Source organism: Camelus ferus, chromosome 6 (assembly GCF_009834535.1).
Source record: "Camelus ferus isolate YT-003-E chromosome 6, BCGSAC_Cfer_1.0, whole genome shotgun sequence".
Taxonomy (NCBI): Eukaryota; Metazoa; Chordata; class Mammalia; order Artiodactyla; family Camelidae; genus Camelus; species Camelus ferus.
This window is the reverse complement of record NC_045701.1, coordinates 89050795-89069296: the sequence shown is the minus strand read 5'-3', so window position 1 is coordinate 89069296 and position 18502 is coordinate 89050795. Positions and strand designations below refer to the sequence as shown.

At 48.8% G+C, this 18502-nt stretch overlaps 1 protein-coding gene across 4 annotated transcripts in view; it reads left to right on the top strand.

Annotated features, from left to right (window-relative positions):
- The window catches only part of SETD3 (SET domain containing 3, actin histidine methyltransferase), a 68334-nt gene extending 60132 nt beyond the window's left edge, over positions 1-8202 (top strand). For all 4 annotated transcript variants that reach the window (XM_032482605.1, XM_032482606.1, XM_032482607.1 and 1 more), the window contains 5 exons: positions 1076-1150; positions 1787-1953; positions 2732-2817; positions 5818-5978; positions 6841-8202. In XM_032482605.1, the coding sequence (XP_032338496.1) occupies positions 1076-1150; positions 1787-1953; positions 2732-2817; positions 5818-5978; positions 6841-7287 (936 nt within the window). In that variant the 3' untranslated portion in view covers positions 7288-8202. The remainder of the gene's footprint in view (positions 1-1075; positions 1151-1786; positions 1954-2731; positions 2818-5817; positions 5979-6840) is intronic.
- Positions 8203-18502: the final 10300 nt, after the last annotated feature.

Genomic DNA, 18502 nt, shown 5'->3' with positions numbered 1-18502 from the left:
GGGGGCAGAAGGTAGTCGCAGGTGCAGGAGAGCGGGGACAGCAGCCCGCGTGGCAGGCGGGTGGTACATCAGGAGGCCGGGGCCTCCCTGCAAACTGGCCTGGCTCAAGAATTTGGATTTCGTTCCCAAGGCAAAGTGGACCACCACTGAAAGGTTTACACAGGGGGTCAACCATGTGTGTTGTGAGGGATGCGGGAGGGATGGCCCTGGAACTTCAGACCAGTGGGAAGGTTTTGGCCCAGGAGAAGCCAGGTGGGAGGAGTAAGGGCCTCGGCCAGGCAGGGATGAGGAGACAGACAGAAGCCAGAGGGCGACGTGGAGGGTAAAATCTGACCAGCTGAGGCACAGTTTCCTGGTGACTTGTGGGCTGAGACCATGATGTTGCTTGGCCCCCTGTAGGACGGGAGAGATTAGGAGGAGATGCCGGTTTCCAGTGCAGTCGGTGGATTTTGGGTATTTCTTTGTGATGGGTTTAGAAACTCACAGTGTACGTCTCAGCAGAAAGAAAGTGAATAGGATACAGCAAAGTGGTTTTATTTTTCCTCTGCTTATCTGAGAGTTTTCATTCCTCTAGTCTCAGCGTAAACTAGGTACAGAATTCAGAAAAGGGCTTTTCTTTCTCTCTGCTTCTTTATCTAGTGGAAAACCCACTTTGGGTTCTTAAAGGCCGAATAGTAGATAAAGATGCTATTTGCAAGTCGATCAAGAGTTCTCCAGAGATGCCGGCTCCCTCCTTGGGGGGCGCACATCACATGTTTGGAGTGTGGGTGGGCTCAGAGGCAGTAACTTTGTAATAAATGATTGGCTGAGACCAGCAAGTGACCATCTGTACAATACTTGTTTCTGAAGAGTGCGTCCCTCACTGCAGACATGAGGCCTTCCATGAGGATTTCTGGTGTGAATAGAATTAATTAAAATAACCAAGCAGTTCTTTGCTCAGTTTTATGAAGCAAGTAGAACGCACCCCTTAAAAGGAGCTTCGGGTATCTCTCATCCTCTAATTGCTCCAAAAAGGCCCCCCCCCACCCAGCGAGAGCACTAAGGTGTGTCGTGTCCTCCTTTCTCCCGTGGCCAGATCACTACCGGCTACAACCTGGAAGACGACCGCTGTGAGTGTGTGGCCCTGCAGGACTTCCGGGCTGGAGAGCAGGTGGGTTCGCGCGCTCTCGGAGCCCGTGGGCCGGCCCTTGGGTACTCCCCTGGCACTAAATAATTTTAAAAGGGTATTTAACTTAGGCAGAAAAACTTGAGATTCCTATTTAAGGGTTGTTTCCTGGAATACATACTGAGACCCAAGGTTGTAATAAACGTGCCATATTAGTCTAACAAAGTTTCGTGAAAAAGGTTCATGAACCCCCCTGCTACCTGCAGGGTTGCCGCAGCGTCTGGAAGAAATGAATTTCCGACAGACACTGCCTCAAACTCTTCTTCCAGAAGCCTCTGCTATAGTCGGCAGAGAGGAAGAGGGTGGTGGACTTTGAAGTGCTGTTGTAAAGTAACAGTCTGGCTGTCCCTGGGAAGGAGTTGGGGGCAGGGCAGCTGGCCGGCCTCAGGGGTCCGGCTCCTTTGTGTGCTCGGAGGCCCAGGGGATGCTCTCCTCACCCAGCCAGTTCCCAGCTCGCTGCACATGACATTCAAAACAGGTGCACGGAACTTCAGAGCTGTTTGTCTCCTTAGTGTGAAGTCGCATTGAGTACGTAAGAACTGACCCTTTGCCCTGCTCTGTACTGGGAATGCATGTTGAGTTTCTTTTATGTCTCTTTATTTTTTCTTTACTGCTTCTCAGATTTACATTTTTTATGGCACTCGGTCAAATGCAGAGTTTGTGATCCATAGTGGCTTTTTCTTTGACAATAATTCACACGACAGAGTGAAAATAAAGCTTGGAGTGAGTAAAAGTGACAGGCTCTACGCTATGAAGGCCGAGGTCCTGGCTCGCGCTGGCATCCCAACGTACGTAGAGAAAAATCTGTTCGCTCTTTCCTGTGGTACTTGAAATACTTCCAGGGGCATAGTGTTAAATTGGCGCGTTAATAAAACTTCCTGACTGTAGTTTGTCTAATCCCCTTTATCCCTTTTATACGGCAAATCCAAACCATTGAGTTGCAGAGTGACTTACCAACGTTTTCAGATAAATGTAATTGTGTCATTAGAAGTGTCCACAGCTGGTTCTGGGGGAAGTGGCCTGAAATCCTTGTTAAGTTAAATAAGTGTCTTGGTGTCATTAATGTCTTTCACCTTGAAAAGGTTAACGACCTGGATCAATTTGTTGCATTTAATTCTTTGCCACCATTAGTTTCTGTAAGGCAGCCATGATCCTCAGCGATTTCAAGAATTTCTGGTTAAATTCATGAAGAATTTCTTGCATTTGAGGTGCAAAATGATAAGACAAGAATTATGATGTATTAGTTCTCCAGGGAATGCAGGAACCATTCTTAATGAAAATGGATTATCCAGACCTTTTTTTTTATTGAACCTGTCAATATTTGATTAATGATGAAAGCATGAACTCAGCGTAAATTATCGTTAACATTTTTTAAGAACCATGGGTATGCTTAATTCTCTCAATGTGCTATATGCAACCTAAGGCCATGACATTTCTGTAGTTCAGGTGAGGAGTTGGGGTGACTCCTCCTCAAGGATGACCACACGAGTGTAGGCTTAGGGACTTACCTTCAGAGCAGTAGGCAGGGACAGCCGGGTCACTGATTTTCCTTCTTCCTCTCCTCAGTTCCAGCGTTTTCGCGTTGCATTTCACGGAGCCACCCATCTCTGCCCAGCTTCTGGCTTTTCTCCGAGTTTTCTGCATGACTGAAGGTAAATCATTTCAGGGGGAAAAAAATGATGTTGACTTTTTTTTAAATTCATGAAGTGGGAGGCCTAGGGATTCAGATTAAGGATAAAATTGCTTAAAATTAAAGCACTTTTTGGGGCAGGAGTAAGATGGCCATATTGGAGAAAGAAGAAATTGATCTGTTTTATCCTGGAAATATTATATTAAATCCTCGATGTGTTGTTTGTATGCACTTATGATGAATAATTCTCTGCTGCGTTGGAAGAAAATGTAAAATGTCTAACTATATCAAAATTCTGTATCTGTAGATGGGAGTGTTTGATATGCTTATTACCCAAGGCCGCAGAGCCTGATTGCAGTCACAGGGTACTAATGTCTTTAATTCAATCGGACAAGTTCATGGTCAGTTGACGCTGAACTCATGTGGTCGGCCATGGCGCACGTGAGCCAGACACGTCATTTGTTAACTAGCTTCTGTTGTGAATCTGAAATTGCCAGCAGGCCTTTTAATGCCAGGCATCCAGTTGGAGTAAATAACAGTGCAAACAGAATCTGTTTAAATTACAAAATGTTCTTGCCTATAGCCTCTTATTTCAGGCACACAAAGAGTTAACTCTATGTATTGAGCATTCCGTGTATGTTTCCCTAAGACAAGCCATGTGGGGCTTCTTGTACTGAGATTTGACTTACTGAGGTTGTGTTTTCATTTTTCATCCAAAAATAGACTCCTCCAAATCCCCTGGTCACGAGGCTCCATTTTTAATTGTGTGTGAGCCTGCTGGTGTCGTAAGCTACCTTGGATCCTGCGCACAACAGATTGGGTGGGAACACGTGCGTGAGTGAGTGAGTGCCGCCTAACTGAACAGACAAATAAGCGTTCTTCTGAAGGAAGCTGTCCGAGTGCTGGGGAGAGGGCAGTTGGCGCCGGAGCAGAAATGCTGGCCGCTGCGGGGAGTCTGCTGGGCTCTGCCGTCCGGCTCCCTGGCTTTAACTTCTGCATCCAGAGAAGTGCCACCCAGATCCCAGCTTGATGTCAGGATGGAGGTAGAAGCAACTTAGTCCTGAAACACAGACAGGCACGCATTTAGACACCAACTCCAGAACCTAAAGAGGTGCGAGATGCTCCTTGGCGCTTATACGAAGCCGTGTCGCCCTAGCCTCACTGTCCTCGAGTGAGAGCTTTGGTGACTTTGTGCTCTGGTAGTGGTTCATCAGTTCAGAGCAGTGGACACGAGTTAAGGGTTAACTGTGGGCTTTCCTTGCACATAATATAGGGGTACAAACTTGAATGTCACAGTTCATTTCCTGAAGAAATTTGTCACTAAGAGGGATGATGCTGATGATAATTCCTGTAATTTGGGAGCCACCGTGACGCTGCATGTGGTACAGACTTTGTTCATCCTCATCAGCCTTGTGGGAAGGAGATGGGGTGGTCACAGAGGAGAGCAACTTGTCCACTCAGCTGGCAGGTGACGGCCCCGACTTGGGACCCAGCTCTGCCGACCCAGAGCCTGCACCCCCGACACCCACGTGGCTCCTGCTGGTTTACACGGAGCCCTACGATGGCAGGGGGTCCATGGAGGGTCTGAGAGGGAAGAGGGGAGGGAAGCCTGCTCCCGGAGCTTTTGGTTCATTTCCTGAGTGTTCCAGGCAGGTTGATGGCCTTTCGTAGGTTATATATATTTCTCCAGCATGTGAAGTGAATCCAGTTTCACTGTTAAAAAGCAGCAGAGAGAAAACTCTGCTTCAGCCTCTGAGCTCCCCAACGTTAATTAAAGGGTATAACTCGGGTAGGTTGAGGAAGAAAACAAAAACAGTAACCTTGGTATTGGGGGCCTCTAGAAGGAAATTTCTTCCACTCAAAAAGCATTTTAAAAAGCTTCATTCCTTTGTAAAAAGTCTGTAAACTGAAGGATCAAAAATCTAAAAATCCTGAATTTCGTCGTGATCTTTTGCTAACAACTGCAACTTAATAATTTTTTTTTAACATTAGATTAACTTCTGTTTTCTTTTTAAAAAACACCCTGCTTGAATCATTTTAGGTCCTTCGATTCTCTTTAGTGTCTCTTTAGTCACAGAGAGACAATTTGTCTTGTCAAGACAATTGATGGGGTCTTTGAATCACTCCAACTAATGCTAAGAAAAGTTTGGTTTGCTGGCAGCAGAAGTTCTTCCATTTGAATTGTAAATAGTGACAGCTGTGGGGCACTTTGCGCTGAAAGAGACACTGTTTCATAATTACATAAGAAGCAGGGGTCTGTTTCCTGAGCATGAATAGGATCGGCATGTTTTGGTCTTTTGAAGATAATGTGCCAGGAGATAAAGTGCTCAGAGCAGTTGCTGAATTATTCCCTCTTCTTAGATATATTTGAAGGTAACTGAGATGTTCACTTGTGTGCATTTGGAACTCCTGTGTAAATTCCTGACTAGTAAGGGATACAGGCACATCTTTCATTAACTAGGGCTTTTCCGTCCATTTTCTTGTTTCAGTTTGTGGCTTGCTCGTTGTAAGGCAGGGTAAGTAGCTTTGTCAGGTCAGCCGCCGAAGTAAGCGCCCGTCGGGTTTCGCTTAGAAGGGTCCCTGGAGCGTTGCTCTGTTGTGTGTCGTCACTGTTCACGTTGCTCACCTAGTTGTCTTTCTCACCCCGCTGGTGTGACTCCTGGGCTCACGTCTTGCAAGAAGGGGACTGTCAAAATAAGGGGTGTGTTGCTCCAAATCGTCTTTAAGAAGTGTCTTGCGAGACCAGCGGCAGGCTCTCAAGATCCCTCGTAGAACCCGGGGAGATGGAGGGCCGGCCACGCAGAGCTTGGCCTGGATTCCAGACCAAGAAGACCTCGCCTCTTTCCCTTCCCCGAAGCAGCTCTGACTCTGCTCTGGAGAGCCTTGCCTGGCCGGTTGATCGGGGAGGACTTCGCACCACAGGAAGATGACATTGTTGGAGAAGCTGCTTTGGGAAGTGGTTGCTGGTTACGATGAGAAGTGGTGCTGTTCCCCTCACAGGCGGCTGTTGTGTTTCTTGCAGAAGAACTGAAGGAACATTTGCTAGGAGACAATGCCATCGATAGAGTCTTCACCTTGGGGAACTCTGAGTATCCTGTTAGCTGGGACAACGAGGTCAGACTGTGGACATTTCTTGAAGACCGAGCCTCACTTCTTTTGAAAACATATAAAACGACCATTGAGGTAATTAGACTGACGAAATGAGAATTTGTGCTTTGCCATGTTTTAAAAGATGTTTAATAAAGGATTCTTTCTTAAATGTAAATTACTATAATTCCTTAGCAAAAATCATTGTGTATTTGACATTTTCATTCAACTTATTATTTTTCTATTTAACACGTTTTCACCTACCCAAAGAATCATATCGAGGCATTGTTGATTAGAAGATAACTTTTTAAAATTATTTAATACTTTTTTATAATTTTTAACTCATATTATACGACTGATTTGTTGTACAACTCAACATTGTTGGTTTATTTGGTGGGGGTAGGTCATTAGGTTTTTCTTTATTTGTGTGTGTATTTAGTGGAGGGACTGGGGATTGAACCCAGGACCTCGTGCGTGCAGACACACGCTCTACCACTGAGCTGCACCTTCCCCCCAATACTGCCGAGTGTGTATGTGTGCTTTCACAGTTTGCTCTTGAATCACTAACTCCAAATGCTTCTCCTCGATTCACCCATCCATTCAGCCAGGGGCTCCCGGGGCTCCATCCGGGCACAAGACAGACGGTTTCAGAAATAAGTGACGTTTCCTGTCAGTGTCCAAGCACCGTTTGATTTAGGCTCTTCTGTTTTGTTTTATGGTAGTTTCCATAGGTACAATTTACATACAGCCAAGCTCACACTTCTGAAGTGTACGCTGGGATGTGCGGGTGCAGGCGTGCAGCCACCTCCACAGTCAAGTTCTAGAACCTTCTGTCACCTCCCCCCAACCCCATTTCCCTCTTGCTTCCTTCCCGGGTAGCAACCAGTCTGCCTTCTGTCACCGTAGTTTTGCCAGTTTAGATGTCTTATAATTATTTTTGCCGTGTTTCATTCTCCAGGAAGATAAGTCCTTCTTGAAAACCCAGGACCTTTCTGTCCGGGCAGCCATGGCCGTCAAGCTGCGCTTAGGTGAGAAGGAGATCTTGGAGAGAGCCGTCAGGAGCGCGGCTGCCAACCGGGAGCACTACCGCCGGCAGATGGAGGAGCAGGCCCCGCTGCCGCGGTGCGAGGAGAGCGGCCCCGGGCTGCTGGAGGGCGTGGCGGACTCGCGGCTGCCCCTGGTCCTGAGGAGCCTGGAGGAGGAGGCCAGTGTGCAGGAGGCCTTGACCCTCACGGAGGCCATGCGCAGGGCCAAGGCCGCGGAGCACGGGCTCGTGAACGGAGAAAACTCTATCCCCAACGGGACCAGGTCAGAAAAGGAAAGTTTAAATCAAGAGGAAAGTAAAAGAGCGACTGGAGACGCCAAAGAACCTTCTTCCAACAGCGCTGAGGAAGCTAGAAAGTAGCTCCGAGGTCCTCCAGGAATTCAGTTTAGCAGAAGCTGAGGAACAGTCCGTTGTCATCGCTGTGTTCCCTTGTTCACATTTTTCTTTCTGCAGAGAGGAGAATATGTTTTTGCTGCTTTATATAAAAAATGATTTTTTTTAAGTTATTTAAAAGAATCTAGCTTCCCTTTTTGATTAAGATTGCCATCTTGCTTCTAGGCCAAACGAGTTAGCAGGCAGCCCACGAAGGGGGAAGAGGTGCCTTGGAAGATCTTGCAGACCCACTGAGGGGAAATGTATTTTCTTCCTGGGGAAGAATTCAGTTCTTCCATCAGCTGGGCTTCTGTGGGCCTGTCATCCTGACAACCAGAATCAAAGCCTGCCCTGCCTCCCACCAACGGGTGGTCATGGTGGCGCTTGGGGTGTTCGGCACGGCGATGGGGCCCTTGGCTGCACAGTGGAAAACAGGCTTGAGGTTAGGAGACTTGAGAGTCTGGGCAAAAAAAAAGAATTTTTTTTCCTAAAAAAGTAACACCCCAGTACCAAAAGAAAATGTAAGGTGGCAACCTTATTTTTAATAGTTTTAAATGTTGACGATAACCCTAATTATATAAACACAGACACACACACACACACACCCCTAGTGATTTCTAAAGATTTGTTTACTTTCTGCGTTTTGTTTTACTGTATTAAGAACTTGTCCTTCCTCCTTGAATCAAAATAGGACATGCATCCTCCTCCTAATTTTAAATGTCGGCTCTGGTTGTAAACCGGTGTGTCTGTTCCCGGCCTTGGCGGTGGGGAGCTCTCATGTGCACCGCGTTGGTGTCCAAGGCGAGGTGGTGCCTGGCTTCTCTGGTTGTCACAACAGGCTAGAGATTTTCAAAACTACACTTTTGAGTAAAAAGCCTTATTAAAAGGAAAACATGATTAATATTTTTGTCTATTCCTTTTTGGAGTGCGGCGGGCCCCTCGAAGTGAGCTTTTATGCAGACCACTCTTCATGTCCACAGAGCAGGTTTGGAACCTGACCCCGGGGACTCAGAGATGGTGACAGCCCTGTGCCAGCCCCTCCCCAGCCTGCAGGGGTTGCTCAGGGAGGGCCGGGGGCACCAGGATCACAGGAAGATGAGCTCTGAAGTTTTAGGGGCAGTAGAAGCTTGGGGCAGCGTCCTAGGGGTGGGGTGGGGCTCACCCCTAGAAAGCCACCAGTTTCCAGGTTACGAATTGCCAGTCTTCCTTAACCTATAAATTTTCACATTGTCTATGCTGTCCTATTAAATACATCACTTCTTTTGGAAAATGCCATGGAAATTATTCACCCAACCGTTTAGGTAAACATGGCTGCACACAAGTCATCTGAAGGATGTTCTCAGTGTTTCTCCTTGGAGAAGACACAGCTCTGCCGACAAGGTGCTTCGTCCTCTACCGGGGATCCAGCCTCACGGAGCGTGGTTCGTCAAGTGCACCTGCCGCCTTGGCCGCTAGCGGAGGGGTTTCATCTTCACGTGAGGTCGGCGCCTGTAACTCTCCACTGTTAATGTGAACACAATTTGAACTTCCTCCTAAGAGGATGCCTGGGGCACCAACTCTCCGATCAGCCCCATACCTGAGACACTTTACCAAAAGTGTAAGATAGTCTGGGAAACGTACATACTGATTTCCAAAAGGCAGAGGCACGGTGGTACCCAGGGAGCTTTCTGTCTGAAACATAAGCCCCAGAGATGGGAACGCTTGTGACTAATCAGTTTGTAGGTGAGTTTAGCAACTGGATCAGCAGCTTTCAAGTCTAATATTAAATACGTCCTTTGAAAAACATACACAGTTCACACACAGAACAGCATCATGAGTTGGGGCAGTTTCTAAATATTCCCTGGAGAAGACGAGTTCAGGTGGCCCTGGTCTGCAGTTGGGACAGGGCCCGGTCCGCACGGCCCCGCTGGCATGTGTGCGGAGCCCCACGCTCAGGCCTCAGTTTCCCCATTTTCTTGTGAGATGAGGGAGTGGTACTAAATTATCCAGAGTCCCTGCAAAAAAATTCGGAGATGGCTCTGTCCGTTAGTTCCCAATCCACAGGGTCTATTTGTTAAGGTTATTGTACCACAAAGTGATTATATAAATTAGGCTCCCAATCAGGGAGGCTCTGTGTGTTTGTGACCAAAATGGTGCTGATCAGAAGACTTTTGAGGTTGGGAGACTGTGTGTGTTTTGAACAACGGGGTTTCCTAGGTCGGGGAGGATGGCCCCTCGCAGGACCCCAGTGGGTCAATGAGGCCACAGCGCACTGTGACACTTGGAGTCACAACTTCAGCATTTGAGGAAAAGTGATTAAATTGGCGTTGATTTAAATCATTGCCATCTGTCATGAAAGTAGACTTTCTCTCAAATCATTTTAAAGTTTACTTCCTTAGTGCTTTTGGATAAGAGGCTGTTCAGGCTAGTCTTTGGAAAAATGCCAGCGTCTGCTTCTGTTTCGTTAGGTCTGTGTGTTATTTGTGTAAACAGTTAGCAATTAGATTTCACCAGCTTAGAAAAGCCACCCCGTTTTTCCATGCTGGCGACAACTGATAGGTGATTTCCCCCAGTGGTTTCGAGAGGAGGCCCACAAGAAGAGGTGTTTGATTTTTTTTGAGAGATAGGGCGAGACATTAAAAATATAGTATTTCCAGGTTCCCAGTATGCAGGGTTGTGCTAGATTAAACATTCACTTTAAAATGAGGGAAATCACTTTCTGTAAATCATCACTTCCATATTTTTTTGGTGGTTAATGTATACATGTTGGAGTGAAAGAATTAAAAAAAAAAAACCACCACCATCCAAAGAAGTACCTACCACTTGAGTTCAGAACTAACATTGCACTGGCTGTAAAGAAAACACGGAATCTTGGTTAGTGGTGGTCTGTTCGGGGTAGTGAGTTTCAGGAAGCCCAGATCTCAAAGTGCTGGCTGTAACCATGGCAACGGTGAGAAGCTTTTTATGTGATATATTTGGCCGTGTTGGTGTTACCATTGACCTGGCAAAATGAACATGTTTATCAGTAGGAGATAGCCGACGACCTGACCCAAGAATCCGGCTCACTGTCATTTAAATGTCAGCTTCAGGTAATTATAGAGTAGAATCCAATACCCTCCCTGGGGGTCACCCTGCTATTTTAATCAGCCGCACCTTATATAGCGTACTCCTCGAGTTCTGTGTGTAAATTGGCTTTGAATAACTCAAATTGCATTTAGATGCACCAGCGAATTTGTCACTTAAATGAAGCTGCCCTGTGGGCCCTGAGTATCTGAAGAATTGTCAGGTGAAGGAGGGATGGGTTGCACAGCCGGGGCCGGTGGGTGGGGCCTGTGGGTGGGGAGGCAGATCTCAGCCGATGGAGGGGCGCTTCCTAACAATACACGTCGCTGCTCTGGACGTGGACATGGACATGGACGTGGAAAGGCTGCCGGCCGTCAGGAGTGACTGACGTGAAGAGGGTATTCTAAGTGTGCGGGGCACTTTGATTTTATTAGTCATCATACAGAGGATGGCTAAGACTGCCAGTTCCAGAGCACACAGTCCTGGGTTCCAGACGCAGCCCTGCTTCTCTCCTGGGACCTGGAGACAGTCCTTGGATGCTTCTGTACCTTCCTTTAGGGTATCTGGCACTTCCTACCTCTAGAGGATACTGGGAGGACCAGATGAGATAATGGATATAAAAGCTTCTGGCACAGTGTCTGCCACGTGCTAAACATTCAGTAAATGTGATTTACTACTGTTTTCTAAGTCTGAGCCACTCCTGGGAAGCAGAAAATGTTAGCGGAACTGAGGGCGGCAAAATTATCCCTGCTCTGCAGGCAGGCTGCTCACATGTGTCCATTGATAGGGGAGCTTAAGACCTGGACTTCGAAACACTTGTGTTCCTAGTGCAACTCCAGGTTCTGTGTAATTCAGAGACTCTAAGAAGCCCAGGCTGCCCCGAGGTGGTGAGGCAACCATCTGAACAGATAGATAGCCATAACCCCGGCAGAGCACACTGTGTTCAGGAGAGGGGTGTGCTCCATGCACTTGGGCACTCAGGGAAAAGGAAGCGCTGGAAGAAATGAATCTGGGCTTTCTGGGGTTCGTCTGTGAGCAGTGGGGTGGGGGCAGGGCAGTGCCAGGCTGAGGGGGCCAAGAAGTTGCGCCCCCCACCCCAAAGGAATCCCACAGGAGGCTCCTGAGCTGTGCTGGTGCCCAGGGACCTGGAGAAGAGCACCTGCAAATTTTACCTGCCTTGTAATGAATGAACTTCTTTAGTAGGAAAGATGTATCCATCGCCAGCTTCTTTAAACACAAATGCCACCGTTCGTACTTCCCATAGAAACAAGATGAAACGGCAGAGAAGCCTGTGTTCATGGGCTCCTTAGCCTGACTTGTGGAGTTGGGAAAGTTAACGCAGGTGGTCACACTCACCCCAGCGCCACCTCCTGGGCTTTTAACAGTCTCCTGATGCCCTCGACTCACCTGGACCCCAGACTCAGGCACACCTGTCTGTGCATGTCCAGACTGCTGTTTTATGTGTATAAATACAGATACATGTACACAAATGTACCTGTGTATATGTATATGTGCACGTGTGCACGGATTTTTTCAAATTCACATCCTTCAGTTTCAGGCAACAAAGAAGTCCCTGGGCGTGGCTGGGGACGGACTTCCAGCCGCTGGGGCAGCATGAGTGCTAGTGCGGTGGGAGGCCGGTGCCTTTCCTGCTCTCCTGCGATGCCCCAGTGCCGCGCAGCACCTGGCATGTCATGTGCTCTAAAAAGGTTTCTCCGCTGATGGAACAGCTCCAACAGCAGGAGGCCTCCACCTCAGGAGCTGGGATGTGTACGCTCCTCCGGAGAAGCTTCAGGCTGACCTTAAAATCCTGCGCCTTTCCCCGGTCAGTCGGATCAAATCAAGGACACGTGAATGACCTCCCTTCTGCCTCCCCATCTATCCTCCCCACTTGAGAGGCAGGTGCTGTAACAGAAACACTGACACCAGTAACTCACTCTAGCAGCAGCTCTAACTAAGGTGGTGTTTTACAGAAAAACCTTTACAATGTTATTTTTGCAAACCTTGGGCACTGAGGTTCCGGGGTGGACAGCAGCCTGGTTGTGTGCGGTTTTGCCCCATGCTGGGGTGCTCTGGGAGCTGGTGACTTGGCGCCAATGACATTAACAAAAGCTCCCTGGTGTTTAGCCGGATTGGCCTGGCTATTCTGCATAAGTTAACTGGGTTGAGAACTCAGAGTGCCAGAAACCAAGTAACATTTGGCTTTCTGCTCTTCCTTGGCGGTGACGGAAGAGGCTCTCTCCTCCTCCAGGTCCTCACGTAGCCCTGGGACCCAAGTGGGCCAGTGGAGGGGCACGGTGAGCTGGGGCACCCATGGGACACAGCAGTTACTCCAGCCCAGTCTTCTCAAAGGCTCAGGACAGCAGAGAACTCAGACCTTCAAGGTGTGGGTTCTTCCCCACGGGGACCCAAACCGACTTGGTTCACTGCTCTCTCCTGCCTCACCCAGGTGGCAGAAGCCCTGTGTCCCAGATGACAAGACACAGGTCCAGTCACCTTGTGGAGCCGGTGGGAAAGTGAGACACGGGGGCCAAAGGGTCTCATCCAGTTTTCACTTCCTTAATCGGCTTTGATTCATGACGCCCAGAGATTCACCCAACATTTGTCTGAGTCTCTGATCTGCGCTGGGGGCACAGACAGGGTGTGGCCCGGGTGCTGGTTCCCAAGGAGTTCAGGAGGGGCAGGCCTGGCCCCAGCCCATCCCCCGAGGCTGGGGGGGCCTCCTAGGGGAAGTTTCGCCCAGACAAGGTCTTCAGGTACATCCCTTTTTCTCTATCCCTAACAGGAAAGAGACTGGCCAGGCTTTAAGTTCCACCATACCCAGAATGGCAGAGAATCTGTGGTTCTCTCTTAGCCTAGCGTTTCCTCCCTTTACCCGCCATTCCCTGTATCATTTCTGTTACCAAATAATAAAGAATTTAAGTATCTGATTTCTTTTCAGTTTAAGTGCTCTGAACACATGCTCAGGGAACTAGGATCTTCTTCATGTTTATAGATAGTACGTTTCCAGATTTTTGAAGATTCTAGGAATGAGGGCTGGAATTACAAGAGGGGACCCTAACATCATGGCTTTGAAGTGACTCGATAAATGACAATGAAATCCTTATTTCCTCTACCGAAACAGAAACGCGCTATGAGACGGGTGTGTGAGAGGATCAGCCCCATGTCTCCAAACCAGTCCACCGCCATCCCCAAATGCCAGCATTTCAAAAGCCACCTGTTAACGGTTTGCCTGGGCCACGCCCACTTCGGTCTCTTAAACGAACAATGAACAAGGAAATGGGAGGATCCAGCCTCAGTGACAGAGCACATCTGGGCATCGAAGCTCGTCTCCCGTGTCCCCGTCACTCCTGTGACAAGTTTTGTTGTTTCCCGCCCAAGCTGCCTTTGGCCAAAGTGGCTGGGCTCTCTGTCCATGGCATTTCAATGCCTAGAAAACCAAATGAACAAATACTCTCCCCTGAAACAAATAGAAAATGACTCCCCCAGGCATCAAAAAATTCTGCAGGGCATCTCTAAGGAAGCCAGAATTTCCAGCGCAATTAAATTGCATGATTGGATACAGGGGAAAATGCCATAATTGCTCACAGGTAGCAATTTATTAGGATCCATGTTACTTACGACATGTGTCAAGAAGGGCAGAGTTTATATTTCCTTGGACATTAACCTAATCTTTGAAACTCTAAAAGTTACACTTTTTGGTCATTAATTTTTTTTTTACAAGCAGAGATTTTGACAATTAACCCAGTTAATAAAGGTCAAATTTCAATTTTTTTCCAATTTCTGGAGCACTTAACTTATTCCTTTTTGAAAATGGGAAGATAGAGGATGATAAATATTTATTAAATGAATACAAGGATGTAGTTCTGTCAGGGTGATGGTTATAAAACAGCAGATACTGGAAGAATAGAATTGCTGTGTATCTGATGGGAAGGAAAGTAGATTACAAGCCGAGGAAATAGAAAAATTAAGCCCAAATAATGTGTGCAGTTAGTGGGCTAATATGAGTATATGCGCTTGTTAAATCATCTAGGGATTCTAGTCATTCAATTATGCAGACTTCAGGCTTCAACTATTGAATCTGCACATTTTGAAATAAGTAATTTTTGCAAACTTGCAACAAAGTCCAACGTGATTTAAGAACAAAAGGGTCACCCTCCAGGCTGCATCACTTAAATGAACCTACAGACAGACAGGCAAACAGAGCAATTAAGGCAGCGAAGTGTCTGTGACCAGTGGCCAAGGGCGCAGCTGAGTAGTGGGGAGCCTGCTCCCCTCCCCCACCCAGCCAGGCGGGCAGCACCCCCAGGCTGGATCACCAGGTGAGGATGAGGAACAGGAATTCTGCCTTCTGTTCACGGCTCGGAAGACAGCGAAGTCCACCAAGTCCTCCTCTGCCGCCAGAACGAGATAAACCAAACCTCCCTTTCCACCCTCATCAAAATCAAACCCACGCCCCTCCCTCTGGCGTGGCTCCCCCCCCCCCCCGCACCCTCTGTAGGAGCGCCTACCTGAGCCGTCCGCAGTCCCCGGCTCCGCTGCGCCCCCTGGTGGCGGCACCAGCCCGCCAGGAAGCGGCCCAGGGGCGGGAACCAAGCAGAGTTCGTGCACCGCATGCCCCTGCGTCGAGCAGGTATCTTCCCAGATCCAGCCAAGAACTCGATCTGAGAGGAGAAGTTTTGCTTGCACTGGGTATGTTTGGAGTTTGTTGTTGCTGCTGTTGTGTTGTATAAATAAACGCTTCTCAGTACAGATGTGCTCAACATTAAGGAATATATAAAACCTACATTTAACATTGCATCTGTTTATCCCACAAATACCAGCAATGTGCACCGAGCCAGACTCTGCCTTCCGGCCTGTGCTTTCTGGGCCTAGACGTCTCCCTGCCCTCCAGCTTCGCGACCCTTAAAACTGTGGCTGAAGCCCCGCGCTTCCGCTGCACCTTGCATCGTCCCCAACACGAGATTTCACTTTGCAGTTGATATGCGAGGCCCTGTTCACAGCTCTGTGCTCGCTGCTGCTCCTTGCACAGAATAGATGCCCAGAAAATGCCCAAGGACGGGAGATCCAAGCCATTTAGCTCAGCAAGAGGGCCTGAAACTGAACAGCAAAAAAAAAAAAACAACCAAGTCTTTTACAAAATATAATTTGGAAAATTGTGAGAATGGTGACTTTCACTCTAATGCTTTATTCCCAACAATTCCACCAACTTTTTGCCTGTGAACAGAGTGGGCAGATGGATGGATAGCGACTCACGAGGTGATTACAGACTTTCAGGAAGGATAGATAGCTTTCTCAAGGAACTGTGGTCTGGAGGCAAAGATGCACTCAGTTTGCAGAACTCCCAGCAGCAGCATGTCCCCGGGAAGGCGTGTTGTGCGCGGGGGATGCCACCTGCGCGGGGCGCCGCGGAAAGGAAAAGCAGAAGAGCGGAGCAGCAGCTGCCAATCCCGAAATACCCCTGCAGGCGGCAAACCCGCGGTAAACCTGAGCAGCACCTGATGCTCTCAGCCCTTCACGGGGCTTGGTTAAAATAGGCCGCTGTGTCTCAGCCAGGAAACTGCATTTTCTTCCTGTTGACCTCCTCCACGCAGGCAGGACCTGCCCCACAGGCTACAGGATGCCGCCCTCCGGGCCTCGCCCCTTGTTTGCCTCTCCTCCAGGCATCCTGTCCCTTCCCCTCCCTCCCGCTCCACCTGCTCTTCCTCCCTCCCCGTCCCCAGCACACGCCTTCTACCCCACCTCTCCTCTCCCTTTTCCACAATAGACTGCTTCAGAGATTGTATTGTATCTACGATTCACCCAGGACCTACAGGGGGACAGGCCCCCCCCAAACTGGATGGGATCAGGGCTGGTGGAGGCACATCAGAGGGACACACAGGGGGTGCCCAGAGGAGGTGGTGTGGGGGCCTAGCCCCAGGAGGCAGCAGTGGTTTTCCCAGTGGACAGGCTGTTCTGGGGCTGGAGGGCTGAAGTGAAGGAGGAGCCCCCTTAGAAGGTCAGAGGCCTGTCACACCAGGTCACAGAGCCCCCCACCCCGGGCAAAAGAAACGGGGCTTTTCTCCTCTGGGGAGGGGGTCTCTGAATTTCGGGGAGATCTCTGTGGGGCCCGACACAGTGCACTGGAGTAGGGAGCTGCTCAGCTGTCCGCAGCAGTGAACCCCAGGGGAGGTGAAGAGGTCCAGCCAGGAGGCTCAGGAGCAAAGGCGGATCTGAAACGGGTGTCTGTGGGGGAGGGGCGAGCCCAGGGCCACTGGCGCCCCAGCCTGGGGGCTGGAGATGCCGTTAACCAGAATTGTTCCGAGGATGGGGAGCAGGTCTCCTCAGGGAGAAATCAGCCCCTGCCCTCCTCCGCAAAGCCAGCAGCGGCAGCGACTCAGTCCAGCTCTTCCACTACCTGATGGGGTGATTTGACTGGACTCCGGTTTCCCCGCCTGGACAACGGGACAGCAGTGAAAGGGCACGGTAATATGTCAGCACTGGATCTGCACGCTCCCCGCCCTCCCCCAGCGGATGCACCAAGGAGCGTGGGGCTCTGCAGCGGTACCTTCCCGGGAAACAAATCGACGTCCTGACACAGCATGAAGGTTTAGCTCAGTTTTGGCAAATCTACCCAAATCTGAAGTGTCTGGGGACCCACCTGCGAAAGTGAGTCCCCCTGTAACCCTTTCAGGCTCAACACTGAACTGGCCTGTCTTCTACGTCCAGTTGTCCCTCCCACACCCCCTGCCTGCGCCTGCGCCTCCCGCCCCGCCACTCGGCCATGCATAAATATACATATATTTGTTTTCATATTCTTTTTCATTAAAGGTTATTACAAGATATTGAATGTAGTTCCCTGTGTTCTACAGAAGAAATTTGTTTTTTTATCTATTTTTATATATAGTGGGTAACATTTGCAAATCTCAGACTCTCCCGGTCTACCTTAAAGGACTATTCTCAGGAGTAGGTAAAGGCCCCTAACCTTCCCCTAACCCGGCAGCAATACAAGAGGGATGGATTTGACTACATGATTTTAAAAACTTGTATGAAAAAACCCACCATAAACAAAGTCAAAATACTTTTTCTCCCACCAAACTGGCAGAAAATATTTACATTTGCCATGAGCAAAGGACTAATGTCTCTATGATAAAAAGAACTCTTAAAAACTGAGAGACGAAGTTCCAACAACGTGAAAGAAAAATGGGAAAAAGTCATGAACAGATGCTTCACACACAGGAAGTCCTCAAACATACAAAAAGTGTCCAATCTCAGTCATCATGGAGAAATGCAATTTAAAGCAACACTGACATAGCATTTCCCACCAGCAGACTAACAAAAAGGAAACTATGACCACACGTTCTGCTGGCGAGGCTGTGCGGAAACAGGTCCTCTCAAGAGCTTCTGCACTGGCGCTCAGGCAGGCCAGTGCAACGCCTGCGAAGGGAAACTTGGTGGCGATACCAGCAGAACAACACATGCACTCACCTGTCAGTGCAGCCTCTCACTTCCAGGGATCCGTCCTGAAGACACACCTGTAACATCAAAGATAGACGGACACAAGGTTATTCATGGCAACATTGTTTATCGCAAAATATTGGAAACCACTCAAAAGTTCAAACATAGGAGAGGGGTTGGATCATCTCTGGTACCTACCCCCACACACGGGAGGAGGAAGATCTCCGTGAACTGAGGTAGAGTGATTTCCAGGTCGTGCTGAGAAGTGAAGAAAAGCCAAGTACAGGAGAGTTTCTGTAGCATGTGACCCTTCATGTGAGAAAAAAGGAGGTCTCAGGAAATACACTGACTCGTGCAAAAGGAATACAGGAAGGAAAGCAGACAGTAAGGGGGTGAGTTACAGGGAGCGGGGAAAAGAAGTGGGGAGTGGGGCCGGGGGGGCAGGGACGGGGACTGGGCGGCCAGGCTCTGCGTCTCTCCTTTGGTCTAGCTCTGACTCAGGACGTCTGCAGTGTTTCCCACATCCTCACTTGTCCTTCACATTTCCCCCCAAATAAACCAAAACAAACTGGGACATGAGGGGAGCCCCAAATGGAACAAACGCCCCCAACAATGAACCACGCCACATTACAAATGAACAGCACAACCACCCTGACGTGTGCGGGGAAGGGAGGAACTATGCTAAGTGCTTTGGAAATCAGTGTCCCGACTGGGTACCGGAAGG